Below are 26080 nucleotides of genomic sequence, written 5' to 3' on the forward strand. Positions count from 1 at the left end.
TTATCCAAATCCCGCTGTAACCCATCAAATTCATGACCTGTTTCATTTGATTTAGTTGTGTTAATGTCCTTGTTGTTTGAAATTTGGGCTTCACCTTTTTGTAGTTCATAGAGGTTGCATCATTACCTCATCTTGATTGCACTACAGTAGTTTTCAGAGGGATCATGCCCGATGGGAGATGTGCTTTGGGGTTTAATAAATAAGAATATGTTGTTACTTAGCCCTTATATTACTATCACATTATTATTTGTTCACCCAATTTGATATCAGAAGTAATTTCTAGAACTGTATTGACACATATTTGCAATAACTGTTTAAAAGTCCCCAGTAGTTTTATCCCATTTAAAAAAAAAATCACTACAATATTACGATGTTACACATGTTTCTTATTACAACTTTCCAACATTTGTTGATTTTCATGCGGAGAATATTGAGAATATCTTCGCTGGCTTGGATGATTATTGGTGTTTGCATTCATTACGCTTGTGATCTTTACAGTGTTAAGTTGTGCAAAATGATAATGTATGGCAATATGACCTGTGTTTGTAAATTATATTCATTCTTGTACATATTTTTGTCCAAGCTAATGAATGTTGGTTCATTATTAACATTTATTTTGAAATAAAAAAATATGATATAATTTTTTTCTCACTGTCCGGTAAATGATTGGAATATGAGAATGCGAATCTAATGGCAAAGTTCTGCATGTTTTTACCGTCACCTTTTACCACATGGTGGAGCTCTTTGTACATGTCTACAGATTTCAGCCCCACAGTTGCTTTAACTTTTTTTCAAGTAGGACAACATTTGTCTTATGATTTAATTAAATATATTCTAAATTGTACATCAGAACGTTTATTTACACATTTGTCCTATTTTTGACACCTACTTCTCCTTATCTGTGCCTTGAATACTCAAGTAGAATACCTATTACTGTGTGTATTACAGCTATGGTATTACATGTGTAATTACATGAATACAATTGTTCAGACTAAACTGGTGAAATTAAAGTTTGCATTCAGTTGTACACTGGTTTTAGCTACAGTGGAGTAAGAATACTATGTCTCAGGTTCATTATAGGTGCAATAAGGCTTAATTTAATGCTTCATTACTAGCATTATAAAGGAGAGCATTTTACAGGAGAAATACTTAACTCAGGAACTGTAGGGTTAAGTGCATAACGTAATCTGTAAAGAGTTCGCACATGCTCAGTGTGTTCCCTCTACGCAGAGGTAATGCAAGGGGTTGCGAAGATCTGAGACAGATGAAAACAGCTGTACTTGAAGACCCATAATGCATTTCGGCGAGCATACTGTTCTGATTTTCAGGCTTTGCAGTACATCCACAATGGCTGCGCGAAATCACTACGCGATCCTTTAATATGCACCCAGCTGAAAAAGCCGAGGAAAAGGGTACCACTGGACCAGTCTCAAAATGACCACCGGCTTCAGCTCGAATTCATGTCGATTCGCAGATTATTTTGTTATCTGCGGACTTGACACTGAAAGCGGGCTTGAACCAGACGAACTGTCAGGTAAGTGTTGGGCACGGGCTGGGTAACCAATAAGAATCATTCTGCATGGTTTATGTCTTTCCTAGTTTGTTTCTTTTATATAGATTTTAGAGTACAGTATTATATCCATGTTTAAACAATAAAAACATGAGTTTATTTATAGTGGGTTGAAAACTAGTAATACTGTGTACATCAATAAGTAGGACGGCACATCAGTGTTGTTCATACAAGTTCCTATTTTCTACCTTTCCATTTTATGTTATAACGTTACGTCTAGTCGTTTAGAGGGGATTAATCCCAAAAATGTTGTTAGCTTGAAATGCTCGAGAATTGTAGACCGTCGATGTTCCAGCTGTAATTAAAGACAACGAAAAACTGTTAATGGATTCATCTCCTCCTGAGTATAGCCAGCACTTATTAAGTGGTCAAAAGCAGTAAAGACAGACATTTACATATGTAGATCACTGACCTTGATTGGCTGTTTCAGATCTCACCAGAATAAGACATGTTTATATTTCAACAATTTGTAAATAATAGGGATGTTTCCCCTATTTCCCCTAGTAGTACGTGGAAATTACCATCCTTTCAATGGTAATTACACATGTATAAACAAGCGTATATATATGTATATATATATATGTATATATATATATGTATATATATATATGTATATATATAAGCAGGTTAGGCCAAAAATAGCTACATCCAAGAAGCACATCTGATTTCTTAGTTGTTTATGACATCTGAACGATTTGATTGATTCCCCTCTGTCTTCTTACCCTCAGTGATAGATTGAAATCAATTCATCAATGCATGGCAGAGTGCAGAAAACAGAGTGAAACTGGTGGTATCAAGGACCACAAGGTTCTGCCTGGGGGGGCAGAACACTGAATATGACAGGATGATGTCATTATTAGACAGGGCCTGTTGTTTCTTGGGAGTACCATGAGTCTCTAGGGGAGATGAGGATGGTATGATACATAAAGCGGGGTGGGGTGGTGAACTCTTCCTCAGCTCAGGGTGGTGGGTTAGTTGTGTATGAGTTTGAAAATAAGTGAAACTGGTGTGGGAGTGTACCCGAAAATGCTGTTCTTGGTTTTCTTGTCAACAACAGTTATGTTTAGGGAAGGAACTTGTAGAATCTAGGACATTGTTTTCAAAGGACAAGTCAGGCTACATTATGTTTTTGGTAGCCTAGGGTCTACGGATATGTAAGTATGTGCATTTCCCTAAACTCAACTGTTACTCCCAATCAAGCTTTAACGTTTTCTGCTGTAAACATAACCTCCTGTTTATGAATATGTACAAATCAGAACAATAATTTATTATACTGCAGAGACATTTTTGTTAGTCTCGCAGGTGGTCTCAATCATGAATCAGCACAATTCTATTTTGTTTGTGTCTCGTGAGATGTCATTAGTTGCTCTCCACCTCTGTAGGCTCTCTGGAAAGAACAAACCCTTGTATAGTTCAACAAACACAATGAGCATACATCCTGTGCCTTGACTGTCCCCTCATAAAGTATCCTAATTTTACAGTATACAATAATGAGGTATAATGTAGGCAAAAAGAAGACTGTGAACTGCTGTAATAAAAAACATACACAACTCACTGGTTTGTGAGTGGCACCACCCTAGCATGTCTCTCATTTCACAAAACATAGGCCTAAGGTTCTACTTATCAAGGGACAGTTTTTTTGCAGGAAGGATGGAAACATCTTTAGATAACACACATACAAGATCTCTCTTATGCAAATGTACTTAACACATCTGATGAGATAAATTATCAACAGTATTTGCATTAGTTAACTTTTTAATCTTTGTCGCAAAGACACTTTTCCTTCCTCTGTGTAAAAGTGGAAGTAGAATCTTTTACAGAAATCAGTCAAGGATGTGTTCACTTCCCTGTTGTTTATCTAGAGAGAATTATGCTATTCAGATTCTTATCATGATTGTCTCCTCTCCTCGAGTACCTGCCTTTCTAATGAGATAGAGACCAGCTGGTGAAAGTAAAAGTCACTGGGGTGTTCAGCAGGAGATTGCATGTCATTCAGTAATTCATCAATCTAGGAAGAGTGAATTAGACAAATAATGGTGGTCCTCTGACCAGAGATTAGACTGCAGAAGACTAGAGGTTAACCTGTAGGTTCCATACTTGGGCTTCATGTCTGCGGTGACACACTCAGACAATGGAAAGCCTTTTTGGGGGCTAAGGGTTCTATTGGCTGAGTTGATATGGGATGAGGAATTTGTCCTCTTTGCCATTCCGTGCATAGTTCCAGGGCCATGAGTGCACTGCTGAGACTTGTAGCACTGTTTGGTCTAATGGTACAATAGGCTCTTATTAGACATGCTTGTTACAGACTGTTTCCTGAGTCTACCAGCCACATCTAAAGGAATTAAAGCTGTTTGCCTGTCAGATATCTCAAGCTGTGTGTTTTATGTAGAATGTGTTTTGAATGATATGCTTCCAGGATTCCTCCTCTTGTAAGATTGGATCAGCGAATAGGAAGTGACTGTATGGCGGGGATTCTGAATAGTGAAAACTGCCTAGGGCCAGACCCTGATGTAATCTTCCTCATTGTGGTCAAGGATCAACAGGGTAGGTTATAATGGTTAGGGAGCATCTTGTCTAATCATAGAGGATTACAATACATCACATTTGCCCTCCTGCCTTATTAGCTAGATCCTACTAGCTGACAAAAAAAAACGCTATTACAATGTTACTGCAATGTCGTAGCAAGAGGACAATACGCTAGCAATGTTGTGAGTGTACTACTCTCTATGGGGTGCTGCCACGTCACTGAGACATTGTGTGAATGTCTGTGAAAATGTATCCCTGTGAGTATATTTGTGAATCTCCTCCAGCTGTACACACATGGCTGTTAGCGTTGGCCTTCCTTAAGCTCTGATGTGGTGAGGTAGTGTCGTGATTGACTAGTTAGTGAGAGTGAAACTGGATGGTGCGCAATTCAAATAAATAATCATAAAATGCTCTGGACACTACGCTGACAGACACAGCAAAACTTTTTGCCACAGTTCGCATTGATGTGCCATCCTGGATGAACTGCACTACCTGAGCCACTTGTGTGGGTTGTAGACTCCGTCTCATGCTACCACTAGAGTGAGAACACCGCCAGCATTCAAAAGTGACCAAAACATCAGCCAGGAAGCATAGGAACTGAGAAGTGGTCTGTGGTCACCACCTGCAGAATCACTCTTGTTTTGGGGGGTGTCTTGCTAATTGCCTATAATTTCCACCTTTTGTCTATTCCATTTGCACAACAGCATGTGAAATTTATTGTCAATCAGTGTTGCTTCCTAAGTGGACAGTTTGATTTCACAGAAGTGTGATTGACTTGGAGTTACATTGTGTTGTTTAAGTGTTCCCTTTATTTTTTTGAGCAGTGTATATCCTGGCTTCATGGCCTGAGCAACAGGCAATTTACTTTGGGCACGTCATTCAAGGCGGAAATTGAGAAAAAAGGGGCTAAGCTAAGGTGTCTATTTAAAAAATATATATATATATATATATATTTCACCTTTATTTAACCAGGTAGGCTAGTTGAGAACAAGTTTTCATTTACAACTGCGACCTGGCCAAGATCAAGCAAAGCAGTTCGACACATACATCAACACACATGGAATAAACAAACATACAGTCAATAATACAGTAGAAAAGGTCTATATACAGTGTGTGCAAATGAGGTAGGATAAGGGAGGTAAGGCAATAAATAGGTCATGGTGGCGAAGTAATTACAATATGGCAATTAAACACTGGAATGGTAGATGTGCAGAAGATGAATGTGCAAGTAGAACTACTGGGGTGCAAAGGTGCAAGATAAATAAATAAATACAGTATGGGGATGCGGTAGTTGGATGGACTATTTACAGATGGGCTATGTACAGTGATGTGTGAGCTGCTCTGACAGCTGGTGCTTAAAGTTAGTGAGGGAGATATGAGTCTCCAGCTTCAGTCTAAGCTTCCTACAGCGTGGCCTCTGTTCTGCTGCTCACCGACTGACTGCAGAGACTGGCTAGTGACGGAGAGTGTGGACACATATGATGCAGAGGTTGTTGGTTCTGCTTGCTACAAGTCTTTTGTGTCACATTCCTGATGGAAACACATACGTTTCATTGGAAAAGCACCTCTCCCTCTCTCTACAGTAGAGATCCATGGAGTATGTATCCTCTTCGAGAAACAAGGCTTTTGGATGGTTACATGAATGCATTCTCATGCAGCTATTTTGGTATCTCTTGATAACGCCCTCCACCACAACTATACTCTGTGGAGATACTGCAAGCAGTACGGTTCCTGCCGTGTGCAGGCTATGTGTTCTCGGTATGAACTTCCTGCTGCCCCTCTCGTTCTCAAGGTTGCTGAGACCCAGTTAGCGCTAGCAGAGCTGCTTCATATACAGTAGCAGCGGTGAGTGGGGGAGCTCTTCTTCTCCCTGGCAGACTGGAGGAGTCACGTGCACACAGCAAACAGACAGCACAAGCTGCTCTCACTGACCAATCAGACGAGATTATGGGTGTCATGTGATTAGTGGACTGAGCAAGCTTCGAGCTGCTGTCTCTAGAGTCTATGCAATCAGTCTGTGCTGTGGTGAGTGTGTCGACTAAAGGCGTCCGCACGCTTTCCAGCCGAAACAGCTCAGAAGAGTTTGTGCATATGTCATTACAACATTTTGTGACGTTTTTGTTCGTTTTTGACACAGGTAAGGGTTTTTTCAGCTGTTCGGGCACACCATTTTTTTTCTTGAGGGAAGCCGAAGTCGGTAGCCAAAGTCTACGCCCCTTCGTCGGTGATTGGTCAACAGTAGGGATTCTTCAATAAAGTCTTTGTTGTCATTCAATGAGAGACGACTTGTTTTCATGCAAAATTTTAATTGAGAAGTACTGCACCAAACATCTTAGTTGAATGTAAAATTGTGCGGCTAACATCTCCTCAGCAAAAACGTCAAAATTAATGACAGATTTCTTGAGTTATTTTAGATTAATTCAGACTATTTTGACTAAGTGTATACTTGCTACAGCTTTTCAAAATGGACAAACTATTGCCGCTTTTTTCTTGTTTTTCAAATGAAAGTTTTTTATGAGAGTATGCGAGTACACTCGTTCAGTTCGGCTAGCCGAGTTCGGCTAGGCACGTAGCCTAACTGAAGCATGCTGACACCTTAAGAAACACAATTAAGGTAGTGTGGTCCATGACGCATGCTCTTATCACCCCTCACAATCTGCTGGGATGTTTGTTGGAGAAAGAGGGGCTTGCCCATACGCTGATCTGGCAGTTTCACTTCAGGTGAGCAGAAGCCTTGTGAAATCATAAGAAACCCCACAATTCAGATCGCTTGTGAACACAAGCTGATTTGTCAGTTTTACAGTGTGGTTTGAGTCACACTGATCTTTCCATGGCTTGTGTTCTGACTCAAACGGTAAAGTCAGGCAGTCAGGATGGAGGGGGCTTTCCAGATAGCCCTTTCTCTGATCACCACCAATGATAGGAGGAGGTTTTAGTGGTGAATTGAACAGCTGTGCCTAACTGACAGCTGTCACTCACCCTGTCTTTCTCAGGTAGTTTTCTGTAACGTGTATAGAGGCTACACTGTACAGTATGTTTGTATTGGTTCACAGAGCCCATATATCCTCACAGGAAACCTCCGTCATCTTTCTCCACCAGGACTTAAAACAGATGTGTCCTTTAGAGGGTTATTTGTCTTAAGTACCGGAACAGGAGTCCGCCTGGAGATATAGGCCTAGCAATGTTCTGTAACAGTTGGACCCAACACTGTATCACTGTACTGACTAGGTTCTCTTATAAGAGTTCAAGCCCCCATAATGAGCAGACATTGTGACTTGCCTGAGGACATCCATGTTAGAGGAAAATTATTTGAGTGTTTCTGGGGGAGGTATAAAAAATGTCTTCCAATGTAGAAATTGAAAAAGCTGTCAGGAAAAAAAGCAGATTTCACTTTCATAAGGGGGCTCTGACTGTCAATGTGTTGACGTTAGGAATATGGGGACTGAGGGTAGAAATGATAAGGCTGAGGTGAATGAGGATGAGCTGTCTGTCTCAGAATGCCTCTGTGCTGTGACCAGTGCATGATTAGCCCTTCCAGATCATGAGCTCTGACAGGGGAACAGAAACCCACTCTCTCTCTATCCACTGCCTAAACATGGCCTGAAGCTTTCCTCTGTAGAGCACTGCATTTCCTTGTGTTCCCCCCACAAAGAGACAAGATAGTCTTCGGCCCCCTCTCCGATTTTCTCTTTGATTTTTAATAGATTTTTGTGCACAAAGCTTCTTAAGATGAGACTCTTCTTTTTTCTTTTTTCATCGAACTCCCTTTGTCCTCTTCTTTTCGTTTCAATATGCTGAAGTTATTAAGGTCCAAAGCTGTGTGATCTCCAGAAAGTACTCTTCATATCCAATATGACAGACTAGTAATTATTAAATGTGATCCATTCCAAAGTAACATGGACAGAGGTCACATAATTGTTTGCCATGTCACGATCACCATGTATTTTAGAAAAATCGATATAACTAACCAGCTAATATCACTCTCCCTCAGTATGCCATGCACATGCTGTCATTTTTTCTGACACTGACTTTGCCATCAGGGGGCAGTTATATCACTGGCTGCAGCAGCCAAAACGTGGCAAACTTGATGACAAAACTCTCCTTTATGCGACAGTGTTGGGGTGCAGGGTGAAACCAGATTAGCATATGTATTAGCGGCCCTCCTGCCAGGCCGACGTGATTGGCTGGGTCACAACTTGGTCCTGCTGAGCTCATGGGGACAGGCAGCTGACACAACCCGCGCGCACACACACACGTGCGTGCACACACACATGCACACACTCACTCTGAGCACCCCCGCACTATTCAAACACTAACATCCCTTGAGTTTCCCAGACAACCCCTCTCTTTAATCCCTCAATGAATGACATCACTATAAAGCCCCCCGCACATGCTCAGTGTGGGTCTGCACTCATATTCACTGCCTGCTAATAATTCATAGGTGTGTTAAAGGAGCTCAAGTCCTAAGGATGTTTCCTCGGGCATCTTACAGTGTCTAACTAAATAGTGTTTAAGCAAATCTGTAACCTTGTGGAATTGAATAATGACTGTTGAAGTGTTATACACATGGAAGTATAATTAAATAGGGGAAACAAGTGTGTGTGCCCTTGAAATATCTAGCCCTCCGGTACTTGTTGGTTTTAGACATTTCGGATGGCCCAGCTGGGTCTCTTCTTTCTGTACTTTTATGTAATTCAAAATCACTTTTCGACTCGAGAAGTTGATACTGAGAAGAAGCCAAGCCATCCTTTATTGAGCAATACACATAATACTCTATATTCTGAGATTATAAAAGGCAGATTTCTACACTGAACAAAAATATTAACACAACATGTAAAGTGTTGGTCCCATATTTCATGAGCTGAAATAAAAGATCCCAAAAATGTTCCATACACTCAAAAAGATTATTTCTCTCAAATTTGTTTACCTCCCTGATAGTAAGCATTTCTCATTTGCCAAGATAATCCATCCACCTGACAGGTGTGGCATATCAAGAAGTTGATATCAACAGCATGATCATTACACAGGTGCACCTTGTGCTGGGGACAGTAAATGGCCACTCTAAAATGTGCAGTTTTGTCACACAACACAATGCCACACATGTCTCAATTTTTGAAGCAGCGTGCAATTGGCACGCTGACTACCGGAATGTCCACCAGAGCTGTTGCCAGAGAATTTAATGTTCATTTCTCTACCATAAGCCGCCTCCAACGACGTTTTAGAACATTTGGCAGTACATCCAACCGGCTTCACAATCGCAGACCATGTGTATGGAGTTGTGTGGGCGAGCGGTTTGTTGATGTCAATGTTGTGAACAGACTGTCACATGGTGGTGGTGGGTTTATGGTATGGGCAGGCATAAGCTACGGACAACAAGCATTTTTTATCGATGGCAATTTGAATGCACAAAAATACTGTGACCAGATCGTTAGGCCCATTGTGAGGCCTGTTTTTTTTAAGGTATCTGTGACCAACAGATTTATATCTGTGTTCCCAGTCATGTGAAATCCATAGATTGGGGCCTAATTAATGAATTTAAATTGACTGATTTCCTCATATGAACTGTAACTCAGTAAAATCTTAGAAATTGTTGAATGTTGGGTTTATAATTTTGTTCAGTATACAGTATATATACATTCACTATGGGGTGTGCATAGTCCACACATGTCTCGAGACCTCTCTGCAGTTCCTGACTCTGGGTGTCAAAGCTCAAGTCATACAGAACTGAAATAAATGCTTAACATAAGGAAACCTGCCTTTAATTCCCAGGCAGAGTTCATGACTGGAGAAAAGCTTGTATAATAAGCTAACTCTGCCCTCTCAGCACCCTGAGGCTCTCTCTATCTCCTCTGCTCGACTCTGTGGAAACAGGAAGCCTTTCTTATGAAGGGGGTTAAGATGGCTGCACGGCAGAGGAGCAGATAGCGTTTTTATGAAAGCGATGATGCAGACTGACTCCCTCATTACCTCTCAGCCTGTCTGTCCATTTGATCTCAGCTCTGCTGCTGAGGCAGGCAGGCTTCCATGAAGAAAGGCTCACGCTGCTTCTGTTGAAAGGAAATGGAGACAATTCATTTTCAACATTGGTCACAGCCAGAGGTAAACTGTGGCCAGGCCATGTTGAGTCACATGATCTGGAGACTCCGGTTTGACAAGGAAAAGCAATGATTGGCTGCCACTGGGGCTCTGCTTTATCAATATACTATACTGGAAAGAGTTCAGTCTTTTCATAAAGTTAGAGAAAACATGCTTTCAGTCCTACTCATCCTTTGGCATTTGGAATTTCCTCCCTTTGCCATTAAGCAAGGTTTTTACAGACTGTGTGAGTTGGTTCAGTGAAAAAGAGCACATTACCCATATCTCCTTTATGACTAGTCCTAGAAGGTCATTCTGTACATGTCACCCCTGGTTACATTGTACATACAGTACATCTCTCTGTGGAAGCTACAAACCCTGAAAGCACTACCAGCAGCCAGACTGGAAAAGCCAGACGAGATTGACAGTCTTTTCTGTTCACCCCTAGATAATGTTACGAAAAGCCTACTAAGACACAAGATAGTGTTTAGGGGCAGAGGATTCTTTCACGTTGCCACTGACTTTATCTGAATGCTACATGAATCTGTTCTTACACTAAACAAATATATAAACACAACATGTAAAGTGTTGGTCCCATGTTTCATGAGCTGAAATAAAAGATCCCAGAAATTTCTCTCAAATTTTGTGCACAAATTTGTTTACATTCACGTTAGTGAGCGTTTCTCCTTTGCCTAGATAATCCATCCACCTGACAGGTGTGGAATATCAAGAAGCTGATTAAACAGCATGATCATTACAAAGGTGCACCTTGTGCTGGGGACAATAAAAGGCCATTCTAAAATGTGCAGTTTTGTCACACAACACAATGCCACAGACATCTCAAGTTTTGAGGGAGTGTGCAATTGGCAGAGCTGTTGACAGATAATTTAATGTTAATTTCTCTACCATAACCTCCTTCCAACATTGTTTTAGAGAATTTGGCAGTACGTCCAACCGGCCTCACAATTGCAGACCATGGCGTTGTGTGAGCAAGCGCTTTGCTGACGTCAACGTTGTGAACAGAGGGCCCCATTGTGGCAGTGGGGCTATGGCATGGGCAGGTGAAAACTATGGACAATGAACGCAATTGCATTTTATCGATGGCAATTTGAATGCACAGAGATACCAGGACGAGATCCTGAGGCCCATTGTCATGCCATTCATCTGCCGCCATCACATCATGTTTCAGCATGATAATGCATGGTCTCATGTCGCAAGGCTCAGTAAACAATTCCTGGAAGCTGAAAATGTCCCAGTTCTTCCATGGCCTGCACCAGACATGTCGCCTATTGTGCATGTTTGGGATGCTCTGGCTTGACGTGTATGACAGCGTGTTCCAGTTCCCGCAAATATCCAGCAACTTCGCACAGCCATTAAAGAGAAGTGGGACAACATTCCACACGCCACAATCAACAGCCTGATCAACTCTATGCGAAGGAGATGTGCTGCATGAGGAAAATGGTGGTCACACCAGATACTGACTGGTTTTCAGATCCAAGACCCTACTTTTTTTTTAAGGTATCTGTGACCAACATATGCATATCTGTATTCCCAGTCATGTAAAAATCCATAGATTAGGGCCTAATTTATTTATTTCAATTGACTGATTTCCTTATATCAACTGTAACTCAATAAAATCATAGAAATTGTTGCATGTTGCGTTTATATTTTTGTTCAGTATAATTAGTTGCTTCATCATTTCACTTCATATTGTTGGCGTAGTCTCCCTCCCATAGTTGTGTGTATCGTTGGGCTCATTTTTACCTAATTTGCATATGACACGCCCCCACCGTGTAACATGGACAACCATGACCCATGTGCCTATGTGTTATGTAGGCATGCCACCCTGATGCCACATTGAGGTTTGGAGAATTAGCTATTTTAGTATTTGTCCAGTAAGTTTCCTGATGTAGGAATCACCATTTTACACTGTGAAAGAATACTTGTTAATTTATCCTGTGTCCAGCATTCATAGTACATACTCCTGGAACTCTATGGTCCACTGTATTGAACAAGTCCCCCCTTACACACATTTTTGAGAGCTGTCCCCTTTTCCAGATGTGTTGTGTTCTGGGTGTGAAATGGCTGCATTTATTATTACATTTCTGAATAGTGTACAGCAAATTCCATGAAATACATTCAAAGGAAAAATGGGTATGATATCCTTGAATGTGAACGATAGTACATTTTGATAACTTTTATATCGACAGCCAACATAGGAACATGGGTCATGGTAGTCTATTTACTATGTGCACCATAGGCATGCCACCCGTAGTGCTATAATAAAGTAGTGTCAGTAAGGTACATACTTACCTGGTACTTTTGAAGTGAAGTAGCAGACCGTAATGAATGGTTTGATGAGAAATGATTGTTCTCACCTGGTCCTCAAAGAAATGCAAGGATCCTGTTCTGATTAACTGACAATGGAAGAATAATGGGTAGAGGGCATGAAGCTTTTTGCTTTCTCTTAAGGTCACAGTCAAAATGATGACCTCTTAGTGTTTGTCCAGTAGGTGTCCTGATATAGGAAGCCCCCTAGGAATTTTAAAAGATATCAGAACAACAATTTGCATTATTCTGTATGAGACTCCTCCATTGATACAGTACATTGAGACAGCAGTCAGGTGTGCTGTATGAAAAGAGGACTACTAGTTTCCCCCACGATTGTCTCAGATATTTGTGAACAAATGGTTCTCTGCTCTCACAAAGGGGTTTCCTGCCCACAGCTGTGTGTCTCCAGGTGTTTGGCTGCGCATCCCATTCTCACAGGAAAGCGTCTCTGCCGCTTGCTCCCTGTCTGTCTTACTAATCACCTGACGTTATGCTGCTGGAGTCAACATGGAGTGAACCCATCCATCTCAGTCCACTCAGTTATTCATGGCCAGTGACTGGAATAATATAGAGGATTTTAAAATCCCCATCCATACAAGTGTCTTGGATAGATGGAGTAGTGTAGTTATTCATTACCCGTCTTGTCCCCTTGGCGTAAAGAGTTACTGGTGGCTGTTAATCAACAGGGCTGATTTACTAAGCTCTCCTCCATATGTTAGAAGTATGCCCTTTCTTATTTCTCATTCAAGAAGTGATTAAACCCCTAGATCCTCTACCCCTATCCCATTAATCTCTGCTCTGTTATGTTTTCTTATACAGCCTCCTTGTGGACAGATTGCGCTGTAAGACGAGGCTGCTGGCCTCCCTCATATTTATGTCAGGGTGACGTCTGATGTGGTGTAGTACAACCCCAAAGGATAATCCATTGTCCTGAGAGGTGGGTTTGCTCTGAAGGCGCCTCATGCTCAAGAACATGGTGTCGTGTCGGGCACTTGATTGAGTTCAACGGCACGCCAGGTGGGTGGAGTTTGCGCTAAGGACCAATGGAATCGCTGCTAAAATTCAAACCCCATCCATCTGGCAGTCGCAGCAAGTTAAATCAAGCACCTTCTCTCCGGATGAAAGATGGGAACGCTCATGCCCATGGTTCTGGGGGATATGGATATAGTACTTAGAAGCCAGTAGTGTCTGTCTTCTTCCTCTGTTTCTTGTTTATGCACTCTCTCAGCAGTGTGCAGGTTTTTTGTTCTCACGACCTTGTGTAAATAATGACTTCTGCTGTGGCGCGGTGTTGGGCATTTGTGTGTGGAATCCCAACAGGCCCAGTTAATGGAGTAGAAAAACACTCATGGGTATTTCAGAGGGAGGCCTTGCTCTGAAGGCTGTGAATAACACAAAAATAAGCTGTCTCTCCTCTGTGTGAGTGAGCCAAATGGTCCATAGCTTTGCTGCATTTTTGGCTGGGCTCACTTAGTGAGAAGGTCATGGTGTCTTTGCTGCGATCGGTTTTTGATATGTTAGCGATGTCCGCATGAACATTCTGCTGTGATGATGACGAGCTGAGCATTCTGATAACTGAGAGGCATGAGGCATCTCTGCTCTCCTGAGTCATTCCATCCTCAGCTCAGTTGGCCGTGATGGCACTAGGAATGGTATGTAGGTTGAGCACAGGAGGGGGTCTGTTCTGGAGGCAGTCCCTGGCACGCAGGACTAGAGAGAGAGAGCGGAGAGTCCAATGGCGGCAAGCTTTACACCACTCCAGCTGACAGTTTGTATTGCTTATGGTGATCTTAGGCTTGTGTGTGGCTGCTCTGCCATGGAAACCCATTTCATGAAGTTCCTGACGAACAATTATTGTACTGATGTTGCTTGCCGAGTCAGTTTGCAACTCGGTAGTGAGTGTTGCAAGCGAGGACAGTGGCCTAGTACTTGTAACTTTGGGTAGTCCATGGATGAGACCAGTACTGTGTGTGCGTAGGCATGTGTACTAGGCCTACTGGCGGAGAAATAATGAATTCAGTGGCCCATGACAGTGTCTTTTTAACACCCACAAATGCTTGTTAAACAAGAGTGTCAATTTATCACTTTTTTCTTGGCTATTAGGTGCCCTGCCTTGTACAGTATCCAGAGGTAACTACATAACAAGGAAAACCAGCCTTAACACTAACTTATACAGTGATGTATAGGCGTAGTGTTTTGTGGTGCATTATATAACATGCATTATACTAACTTCCGCATTATATTTTCAGTATTTTTTCTTTAATGTAGTTTTGGGGGCTTCCTCACTGAGGAAACCTACTGGACAAATACTAAAACAACACATGTTCCATTATTTGTTAGGAAATAATGATATGGACTCTAATTGGCATGTACATTTCTCGGTCATGGGTGGCACACAATGGGATATGGGGTAGGGGAGTGGGTGGGGTATATGCAAATTAAACATTAACATATGAATGGATTTATATGTCAGGTTTTCATGACTGGATAGATAGCATGATGAATGCCGTGTTCTCTGTGCTCTCTGTTTGTCTCCTGTCTGATTGTGCCTAGTATTGTTGACATACCACTCCATTGTTTGGCTAGTCTAATTGTTCACATTCCTGGCCTAGTTTCCAGCCCATCATTCTAGGCTATGGACGTGAAAGTAAACAGCAGATTAAGCAGTTAATTCTACAGCCACGATTTTCTTGCCCAGGTACCCCATTCCAGGCAAACCAGCGACCCAAGGACCCCCATCATATGTTAGCAAAATAAATGTTAAATCACATCTTGCCTTATCAGGTGAATGACAATTGTCCCCCACGATGAAATTGGGGAGGGGACAATGGATCTATGTCCATCCATTTGTACGTTAGTCACACAATATCTCAGACAGCACTGGGACGATTTTGACTAAACTTGGGTGAATGATGCGTCTTGCCATAGAGATCCGGCATTTACAAAATTACATTGATTGGTCTAAGGTGGGAGCTATAGTAATTAACTGACGTGTTAGTGAGACGCGATATCTCTATTGGCCCAAGGGGGGGCACTGCATCATTCATCTGGGACAACTTGTTAACTGTTGCAAAAGGTAATCAACATTTTAAAATGAATAGATTTGGTAGATATTTTTTCATTATTTTGAACTCCCCACATTACAATTAGAAGAGGAAGTGTAATCTCTAACATAGCCTATTAGCTAGAAAGGTAACGGCAAACACATGTTTGCTAAGAACAGCTGTTTAGCTGGTTAAACAAAGTCAATCAATTTTAATTTTCTTCAAAATAATTTACAAGTTACCATTTATAATCAAATTTTGTTAAAATTCTAAATAATCAACAATTCAAACAATAAGCAATCAATCAACTTAAGTTAATGAAATGAGAAACTAACAAAAGACTAAAAAGAAATGCAGTCAATAAAAAAAACAGGTAACAATCATCAGTACATCAATTAGTCAGTCAGTCAGTCATGGTTGGTCTGGTGCAGTGGTTCCCAAACTTTTTGTAATCCCGTACCCCTTAAAACATTAATTTCCCTGCTGCGTACTCCCTCCAGAACCAGGGTCAGCACACACACTATACGATACATGTAACGGCTTTCTTCTGTGGACGAAGGATCGGACCAAAGCGCAGCGTTGTTAGTGTTCATCATTTTTAATTAAAGCCAAATAAACGTGAACACTACAAAACAACAAAATATGAAAAACCGAAACAGTTCTGTCTGGTGCAGACACACGAAGACATGAAGACAACCACCCACAAAATCCAACACAAAACAGGCTACCTAAATATGGTTCCCAATCAGAGACAATGACTAACACCTGCCTCTGATTGAGAACCATATCAGGCCAAACATAGAAACGGAAAACTAGGCACACAACATAGAATGCCCACTCAGCTCACGTCCTGACCAACACTAAAACCAAGAAAACACAAAATAACTATAGTCAGAACGTGACAATACATTTATTAAACATAAGAATGAGTGTGAGTTTTTGTCACAACCCGGCTCGTGGGAAGTGACAAACAACTCTTATAGGACCAGGGCACAAATAATAATATAATAATTATCAATAATTTTGCTCTTTATTTAGCCATCTTCCATTTAAAACCTTACTTGTTCATCAAAAATTGTGAATAACTCACCACAGGTTAATGAGAAGGGTGTGCTTGGAGAGAGTCTCAGTCTTAAATAATTTTCCACACACAGTCTGTGCCTGTGTTTAGTGTTCATGCTAGTGAAGGCCGAGAATCCCCTCTCACATAGGTACGTGTTTACAAAGGGCATCAGTGTCTTAACAGTGTGATTTGCCAAGGCAAGAAACTCTGAGCGCAGCCCTATCCAGAAATCCGGCAGTGGCTTCTGATTAAATAACATTTTCACAGAACCGCTTGTTGCAATTTCGATGAGGCTCTCTTGTTCAGATGTCGGTAAGTGGACTGAGGCAAGGCATGAAAAGGATAACGATTCCAGTTGTTTGTGTCATCCGTTTTGGGGAAGTACTTGCGTAATTGCACACCCAACTCACTCAGGTGCTTCGCTATATCACATTTGACAGCTTGATTTAATTTGCACACAAAAAATCATACAATGATGGAAAGACCTGTGTGTTGTCCTTGTTAATGCAGACAGAGAAGAGCTCCAACTTCTTAATCCTAGCCTCAATTTTGTCCTGCAAATTGAATATAGTTGTGGAGAGTCCCTGTAATCCTAGATTCAGATCATTCAGGCGAGAAAAAACATCACCCAGATAGGCCAGTCGTGTGAGAAACTCGTCATCATGCAAGCTGTCAGACAAGTGAAAATTATGGTCAGTAAAGAAAACTTTAAGCTCGTCTCTCAATTTAAAAAAACTCGATAACCAGCGCACTTCTGTATCTTGTAAAATCATTACACGGTCGCTGCCCATATCATTGCATAGTGCAGAAAATACACAAGAGGTCAGGGGTCTTGCTTAAACAAAGTGAACCATTTTCACTGTAATGTCCAAAACGTCTTTCAAGCTGTCAGGCATTCCTCTGGTAGCAAGAGCCTCTCGGTGGATGCTGCAGTGTACCCAAGTGGCGTTGGGAACTACTGCTTGCACGTGCGTTACCACTCCACTATGTCTCCCTGTCATGGCTTTTGCGCCATCAGTACAGATACCAACACATCTTGACCATCAAAGTCCATTTGATGTCACAAGGCTGTCCAGTACTTTAAAAATATCCTCTCCAGTTGTCCTGGTTTCCAGTGGTTTGCAGAAGAGGATGTCTCTATACCAGGAGCTGTGCCAGGCCTGCCACATCTGTTGACTCATCCAGCTGTAACACATATAATTCACTGGCTTGTATGTGAAGCAGTATTTGTTTCAAAGCATCTCCTGCCATGTCACTGATGCGTTGTGAAACAGTGTTGTTTGATGAAGGCATTGTCTGTATAATTTTCTTGGCCTTTTCCCCCAGCATTGTCCCAGCCATATCCACGGCAGCAGGAAGAATGAATTCCTCCACAATAGTATGGGGCTTGCCTGTCCTAGCCACTCGGTAGCTCACCATATAAGACACTTCTAGCCCCTTCTTATTAATGGTATCTGTTGCTTTTATACATGTCTTACTACTCAAAAGTCGTCTTAATTCTCGCTCATAAAACTCCCGTGGCTTGTTTTTCAAATTGACATGTTTTGTTTCTAAATGTCTGCGCAAGAGTGAAGGTTTCATCAAGTTGTGAGATAGTGCTTTTGCACATATAACACACTGTGGCTGAGGAAAGGCACTACTCCCAATAGAAGTGAACCCCAAATCATTGTAGTTCTCATCATATTTGCGCCTCTTCGATGGTCAAACTTCCCTGTCTGTTGTTCAGTGCTTTCCCGGGTAAGGGGGCAGTAGCTCTTCGGCTGCATCAGATTCACAACTGTCAGTATCCATGCTTGCTGGGCTAACAACATATGTAGAAATACTGATGCTAGCATTGGATGTGCTCGTGGAAGCAGAACAACTTGTGTCGTCGACAGGTGCAGGTGTAGTACTGCTGGTGGTAGCAGTACTACCAGTAGAGTTGGTATGTGTTTCTATGGATCCGGGCCTTACTTTTTTTTAAACATTTATCCATTTTCGAGCAAACGGAATGAGCAGTAGCTACGTTTAGCTACATACGGACCGTTAGTGGAATTCCTGCGAAAGAGTAACAGTTACACTGTGATTGGATGTTAATTATTTTACGAGGCTAACTGTATTTGACATTGTGTTGTTATTTTGCTGAACACTAGACGATTTTATTTTATTTTTGGCAGTGAAACAAGGATACTCAGGCAAGAAAAAACCTCACCCAAATGTATAGCCCCATTGGAAAATATAAATAGACTGTTTGAAAATGTGAAGAATTTTTTATTTAAAAAAAAAAGTGAGTCATATTTGTATTTAGCGTACCCCCGACGGCAGTATGGGAATAGCTGGTCTGGTGGAATGGTTGACAGTGTGTTTGTGTCTTTATGTTGGGGAAGGGGTGGGGTCTGTCAGTTTCTGGTTGGAGGTGGCAATTGTGGTTGGTCAGTTCTGTATCCAGGGTTGGTGCTGCTATTGGGGCTGGGACCAGGAAGAACTGGGTTGGTGTTGGGGCTGGGTTGGATATTGTGCTGGTATCAGGGCTGGAAAACGAAGGTTACGTATGTAACCACAGTTATGTGAGCTATATGGATCACTCCAATATATTGGTATCACTTTGCGACGGAGAGATACATCCGAGGTGAGGATTTACAGATTTACTCCCGTGTACACCTGTGTCATGGCTGGGGCCCGCCCCCATATATAGACCCCATGGCCGCGAATCACGTTTTCTACATCATTTCTGAGGCGGCTCTAGCACCGTAGAGAATTGGAGTGATCCATATAGCTCATGTAACTTTCGTTATGTTTCACTATATTGGATCACTCCAATATATTGGTATACCCAGACTAGTTGGTGCTAGAGGGACCTGGCCAGCCAACGGTAAAGTCCCAGCAAGGGACCGAGACGCAAGGGCCGTCAATGTGGAAGGGGGGTCCCGGCACAATCCACGGAAGGGGAGGCGACGCCCAGGATCGCTGAACCCACCGCAGAGGGAGGTGACACATTTACCCGATAGTACCTACCAAAGGTGCAAGAGGAAGCCCAGCTGGCTGCAGCACAGATATCAGCGAGGGGCACTCCTCTCAGTAGAGCCCAGGACGCAGCCACACCTCGTGTTGAATGTGCCACCACAGATCCCAGCACTGGCCTGCCAGCCAGGCGGTATGCTGTCGTAATCGTGTCCACGATCAAGTGAGACAAAGACCTGGTCTGTTGTTCTCACTGACCGTGTCCGCTCCACGTAGGCAGCCAGTGCCCTCACAGGGCATAGCATGCCGGAGGGAGGCCCAGACTCCCCCGCCACTGCCGGGGGGGTCGTAAGCAGACAGGACAAAAGGGATGTTCACATGTCTGTCTGACAGAACCTTAAGGAGGAATGAAGGGTTGGGGTGGAGATATACTCCTCCCCCAGGGTCATCCGGTAGCACTCAAAACTTACCGAATAAGGATGGAGCTCACCCACCCTCTTCATGGAAGTAATCGCTACCTAGAAAAACACCTCCATAGAGATGTGTTTCAGGGAGGCAGACTCCAAATGTTCGAATTGCGGCTTTGCCAAAGCTGCCAAGACCACATCCAGATCCCAGCTCGCCATTGAACTGGTCCTAGCTGGACGCAGGCGAGGAACCCCCCTCATAAACCTGGAGACCAAGGGATGGCGCCACACTGGCATGTCCATCCACCCCGCATGGCAGGAAGATATAGCGGCCAAATACCCTCTCAGTGTAGAGGCTGCCAAGCCCTCATCCAAGCGAGACTGCAGGTATTGGAGGACATAGTGCACCCCTCAGGACTCAGGCACAACCTCAATACCAGTGCACCAAGAGCAGAACAACCGCCAGCGCAACTGGTATGCCGTGGTTGTAACCAGCGCCCTTGCGCTCTGCATGGTGTTCATTACACCCTCCTGTTGTCCTAACATGGACCATTGGTGCCGTGTCTGAAGGAAGCACTGTGGTCCTCCCACAACCTGCTGGTAGCGAAACAAGTAGAGACCACCTCCCAGGCAGTGGCCATGGTAGCCCCGGAGGCCCTGGGGTGGTACAGAAGAAAGGGGGCCTTAACCCCAGACAAAGGGTCCCCCACAACACCCAAGGTCCTGACGGACACGGCCTGACAGCGCTGCTGCGTCTAGGGGAGGGATCTCCTCTGGGCCCTGAAGGACAGGACAGTTATTGATTCGGAAGAGCAGGAGGAGGCGAGTTTGGTAAGGACTCACCCCGCTCCTGTACAAAGGAACGAAGACAGCTTTTTAACAAAATTTGTCAGAATTTGTGGGTTTTTGTTTGTCCACCCGCCTCTTGAGGATTGACCACAAGTTCTCAATGGGATTAAGGTCTGGGGAGTTTCCTGGCCATGGACCCAAAATATTGATGTTTTGTTCCCCGAGCCACTTAGTTATCACTTGCCTTATGGCAAGGTGCACCATCAAGCTGGAAAAGGCATTGTTTGTCACCAAACTGTTCCTGGGTGGTTGGGAGAAGTTGCTCTCGGAGGATGTGTTGGTACCATTCTTTATTCATGGCTGTGTTCTTAGGCAAAATTGTAAGTGAGCCCACTCCCTTGGCTGAGAAGCAACACCACACATGAATGGTCTCAGGATGCTTTACTGTTGGCATGACACAGGACTGATGGTAGCGCTCACCTTGTCTTCTCCGTACAAGCTTTCTTCCGGATGCCCCAAACAATCGGAAAGGGGATTCATCAGAGAAAATGACTTTACCCCAGTCCTCAGCAGTCCAATCCCTGTACCTTTTGCAGAATATCAGTCTGTCCTTGATGTTTTTCCTGGAGAGAAGTGGCTTCTTTGCTGCCCTTCTTGACACCAGGCCATCCTCCAAAAGTCTTTGCCTCACTGTGCGTGCAGATGCACTCACACCTGCCTGCTGCCATTCCTGAGCAAGCTCTGTACTGGTGGTGCCCCGATCCTGCAGCTGAATCAACTTTAGGAGACTGTTCTGGTGCTTGCTGGTCTTTCTTGGGCGCCCTGAAGCCTTCTTCACAACAATTGAACCGCTCTTCTTGAAGTTCTTGATGGTCCGATAAATGGTTGTTTTAGGTGCAATCTTACTGGCAGCAATATCCTTGCCTGTGAAGCCCTTTTTGTGCAAAGCAATGATGACGGCACGTGTTTCCTTGCAGGTAACCATGGTTGACAGAGGAAGAACAATGATTCCAAGCACCACCCTCCTTTTGAAGCTTCCAGTCTGTTATTCGAACTCAATCAGCATGACAGAGTGATCTCCAGCCTTGTCCTTGTCAACACTCACACCTGTGTTAACAAGAGAATCACTGACTTGATGTCAGCTGGTCCTTTTGTGGCAGGGCTGAAATGCAGTGGAAATGTTTTTTCGGGGATTCAGTTCATTTGCATGGCAAAAAGGGACTTTGCAATTAATTTCAATTCATCTGATCACTCTTCATAACATTCTGGAGTATATGCAAACTGCTATCATACAAACTGAGGCAGCAGACTGAAAATTCATATTTCTGTCATTCTCAAAACTTTAGGCCACAACTGTTCACATTTTAAATGGCTTTTACACATTGAATGTTTTACAAGAAAAATGACTTGTATTCATGGTTGTTTCTATTGTTTTTAACAACATGTACTTTTTAACAAATTTAAATGTAATATTCAAATGCTGTGTTTTATGCTATTATAAAATTTTTATGTGTATAAAATTACGTGCAATAATAAATATGAGATGTTTTAAAGGAAATGCAACAATAAAACTTTTCCAAAATAAAAAAAAATCGGTGCCCTTCAGTGGCCAATCCCACAGACTGAGACGGTGCGACCTCGGATGCCACAGAGTTCCCCCGACATGAGACAGCAGGTCCGGTCCCAGGGGAAGTTGCCAAGGTGTCCCAAACAACAGGGACAGGAGAAGGCTGAACCAGGGTCATCTGGGCCAGTATGGGGCCACCAGAAGCAGACGATGCTCTGCCATCCTGGTCCTGTCCAGCACAGCCTGGATCAGGGGAAAAGAGGGGAATGCGTAAGCTCCAGCCATGGCCAATCGTAAGCCAGAGCATCCAAGCCCAGAGGCATGAAGTACCACATGGGTCAAAGTGCATTGTCCAGGGAGGCAAACAGGTCCACCTGCACCCTCCCGAACTTGTCCCACAGGTGCTGACCACCTGGGGATGTAGGCTCCAGTCCCAAGGTGGCGAGCCCACCTTTGAGAACATATCCACTGCCACATTTAGGATGCCAGGTACGTGCGCTGCGCGCAAAGACGCTAGACGTCCCTGAGCCCAGAGAAGGAGCTCCCGTGCCATAATATGGAGGCGGTGGGACTTCAGTCCACCCTGATGGTTGATGTAAGCTACCACTGTGGTGTGTTGTCTGTTCTCACCAGGACATGTCTTCCCTTCAGATATGGAAGGAAAGACTGCAGGGCCAGCAGTACAGCTCGGAGCTGTAGTGTATTGATGTGCCTGCCGCTCCAAGGTGTTGGCCAACAGCCGCTGCCCCCCCCCAGCTGTTCTGGGAGGTGTCTGTGCTGACCAGCTCCCGGCGGCACATCCTCGGCATCTCCACCCCATCTGAGAGAAAGGAGTGACAGCGCCATCTCAACAATGCCCTGAGGCACTGCGTGGTCACCCGCAGCTGGCGGTGACGGTGGAGCTTTGGGTGCAGCCGATGGGAGTTAACCACTGTTGAAGAGGCTGGAGATGGGGCAGGCCCAGGGGAATCAACAATGTGGCCGCCATCAGCTAGCCCAACAGGCGTTGGCAGGTTAGGGCGGATACCACCCGCCCCTGCCGAAAGTAGTTGAGGCAAGATACGATCCCCTGAACCCTTCTGATGGGCAGGCATGCTCTCATGAGTACTGAGTCCAGTTCCATGCCAATGAAGGCCACCCTCTGGGTGGGCGTCAGACGACTCTTGTCTCTTACATTAATGCCCAGCCCACCGATGTGGGTCAGGCGCACGTCTGTCTGACAGGACCTGGGTCCTGGTCAAGGCACAATTTTTTTATTTCTTTTATGTCACCTTTATTTAACCAGGTAGGCTAGTTGAGAACAAGTTCTCCTTTGCAGCTGCGACCTGGCCAAGATAAAGCATGGCAATTCGACACATTCAACAACACAGAGTTACACATGGAATACACAAAACATACAGTCAATAATACAGTAGAAAAAGTCTATATACGGTGTGTGCAAATGAGGTAAGATAAGGGAGTTAAGGCAATAAATAGGTCATGGTGGCGAAGTAATTACAATATGGCAATTAAACACTGGAATGGTAGATGTGCAGAAGATGAATGTGCAAGTAGAGATACTGGGGTGCAAAGGAGAAAGATAAATAAATAAATACAGTATGGGGATGAGGTAGATAGATGGGCTGTTTACAGATGGGCTATGTACAGGTGCAGTGATCTGTGAGCTGCTCTGACAGCTGGTGCTAAAAGCTAGTGAGGGAGAGTCTCCAGCTTCAGTGATTTTTGCAGTTCGTTCCAGTCATTGGCAGCAGAGAACTGGAAAGAAAGGCGACCAAAGGGGGTATTGGCTTTGGGGGTGACCAGTGAGATATACCTGCTGGAGCGCGTGCTACGAGTGGGTGCTGCTATGGTGACCAGTGAGGTGAGATAAGGCGGAGCTTTATCGTGTCGCGGCCATGAGGTCTATATATTGGGGCTGACCCCAAGCCGTGACACAGGTGTACACCGGAGAAAATGTGTAAATCCTTACCTCGGATATATCTCTCTGCTTCGGAGTGATACACATATATTGGAGTAATCCAATAGAGTGAAACATAACCAGGTGTTATGTGCTGGATTTGGTGCTGGGACTGTGGGCCTGGGAGAAAGAAAAACTGGAAACCAGGAACTGAGGGAAGCAAGAACAACCTGAGGAGCAAGCAGACACACAAGGGAGCCTTAGACACAAAGGTCAATTGTAGTACTTCCTGTCTCCTGCTCTCTCCGGGTGAAGCTGCTGGTTAAACAAAGGTTAGCCATGTGTTGGCAAAAAGGGATTTCCAAGTCAAGAAAGCTTACCAGCAGCCAGCGGCACTTGCCACACTGGTAGCCTATTCACTGGTGCTTTTCAAAGCCTATGTCAGATACTCCAGTGAGTGTAATTGGCTCCAATGAGTGTAATTTGCTCAAAGTTAGAAGTTGAGAAAGAAGATACTCTCCTTTTCTACTGTAGGTATGTCATTAGTTTATTCTGTTGTTGCTAGCGACATAAAAACATTGGGCAAAAAAAATAATAGTTTTTTTAACCGGACCGCCGGTTGAATAACAGAGACATCAACATTTACCTTTAAATCTGAATCACAGCAAAGACGCACAGTGCAATATAATAGGGTCAACATTAGCAATTTTGTATTTTCCCTCATCATTACAAACCATGTTTCCATCCACAGTTTTTATGCGTGTAGTCATACTGTATAAAAATAATCATGACACCTGTGATGGATGCAGGAAGTTTTGGAACTATTTTATAAATGGTGACAGATAATGTGTTTGTTCAACATGGTGGTATCATTTTATGTCTGTAAAATTAATTATGCACAAAATGGCAGTGGAAATTTCTTTATCCACAAATATTGATATAATAACCGTCATATCGAAGTAAACTTGGAGTCACGCAGTGACATGGTGTGTGATCCTCCCGCTACAACTCGGGAAACCATGCAGTTTATTAGGCTACAGATCAAATAAATGATGAACTTCACAGGGTGGTGAAAGTGCATGGTGTGAGCTTGATACTCCTTTCCAATAAATGTTGTGTGTTTTATTCTGATTACATGATGAATGATACTTGACTGCCTTTTGACAAATATAAACATTCCCGCTCTTTTATTTATAATGTTTATTTTTTTTACCCCCCTTTTCGACAATTTCGTGGTATCCAATTGCTCTCCTATCTTGTCTCATCACTACAACTCCTGTACGGGCTCTGGAGAGACGAAGGTCGCAAGCCATGCGTCCTCCGAAACACAACCCAACCAGCCGCACTGCTTCTTAACACAGCGCGTATCCAACCCGGAAGCCAGCCGCACCAATGTGTCGGAGGAAACACTCTGCACCTGGCGACCTTGGTTAGCGCGCACTGCGCCCGGCCCTCCACTGGAGTCGCTGTTGCGCGATGAGACAAGGATATCCCTACCGGCCAAACCCACCCTAACCCGGACGACGCTAGGCCAATTGTGTGTCGCCCCACGGCCCTCTCGGTCGCGGCCGGCTGCGACAGAGCCTGTGCGCGAACCCAGAGTCTCTGGTGGCACAGCTAGCGCTGCGATGCAGTGCCCTAGACCACTGCGCCTCCCGGGAGGCCACATTCCTGCTCTTATCCATAAACTCATCATATAGACTAGCCTCCCTGCACAGTCTACCCACACTGTATCTGTGAGCTGTTGGATAGAGCGCACATGTCAAAACCAGAGTGGACACATTTGCTATTTAATGCAAAGAGTTGAAAATGCGATGGAAACACATTGAACATCAGATTTTTATTCAGTACATGAAAACTTAAGCGAAAAA

At 43.6% G+C, this 26080-nt stretch overlaps 1 protein-coding gene and 1 pseudogene across 4 annotated transcripts in view; one reads left to right on the forward strand and one right to left on the reverse strand.

Moving 5' to 3' along the window:
- The first annotated feature begins 1217 nt into the window (after nt 1–1217).
- Nucleotides 1218–26080, forward strand: part of LOC129834699 (DENN domain-containing protein 5A-like) — a 64471-nt gene continuing 39608 nt past the window's right edge. For 2 of the 4 annotated variants that reach the window (XM_055899920.1, XM_055899921.1), the window contains exon 1: nt 1219–1534. In XM_055899920.1, coding sequence (XP_055755895.1) covers nt 1435–1534 — 100 coding nt within the window. In that variant the 5' untranslated portion in view covers nt 1219–1434. Of the gene's footprint in view, nt 1535–26080 lie in introns of all 4 variants that reach the window. The other 2 variants (XR_008756292.1, XM_055899922.1) reach the window with 2 other exon arrangements.
- LOC129834995 (U7 small nuclear RNA) lies at nt 14775–14825 on the reverse strand (annotated as a pseudogene).

This window comes from Salvelinus fontinalis, chromosome 35 (genome assembly GCF_029448725.1).
Source record: "Salvelinus fontinalis isolate EN_2023a chromosome 35, ASM2944872v1, whole genome shotgun sequence".
Lineage (NCBI taxonomy): Eukaryota > Metazoa > Chordata > Actinopteri > Salmoniformes > Salmonidae > Salvelinus > Salvelinus fontinalis.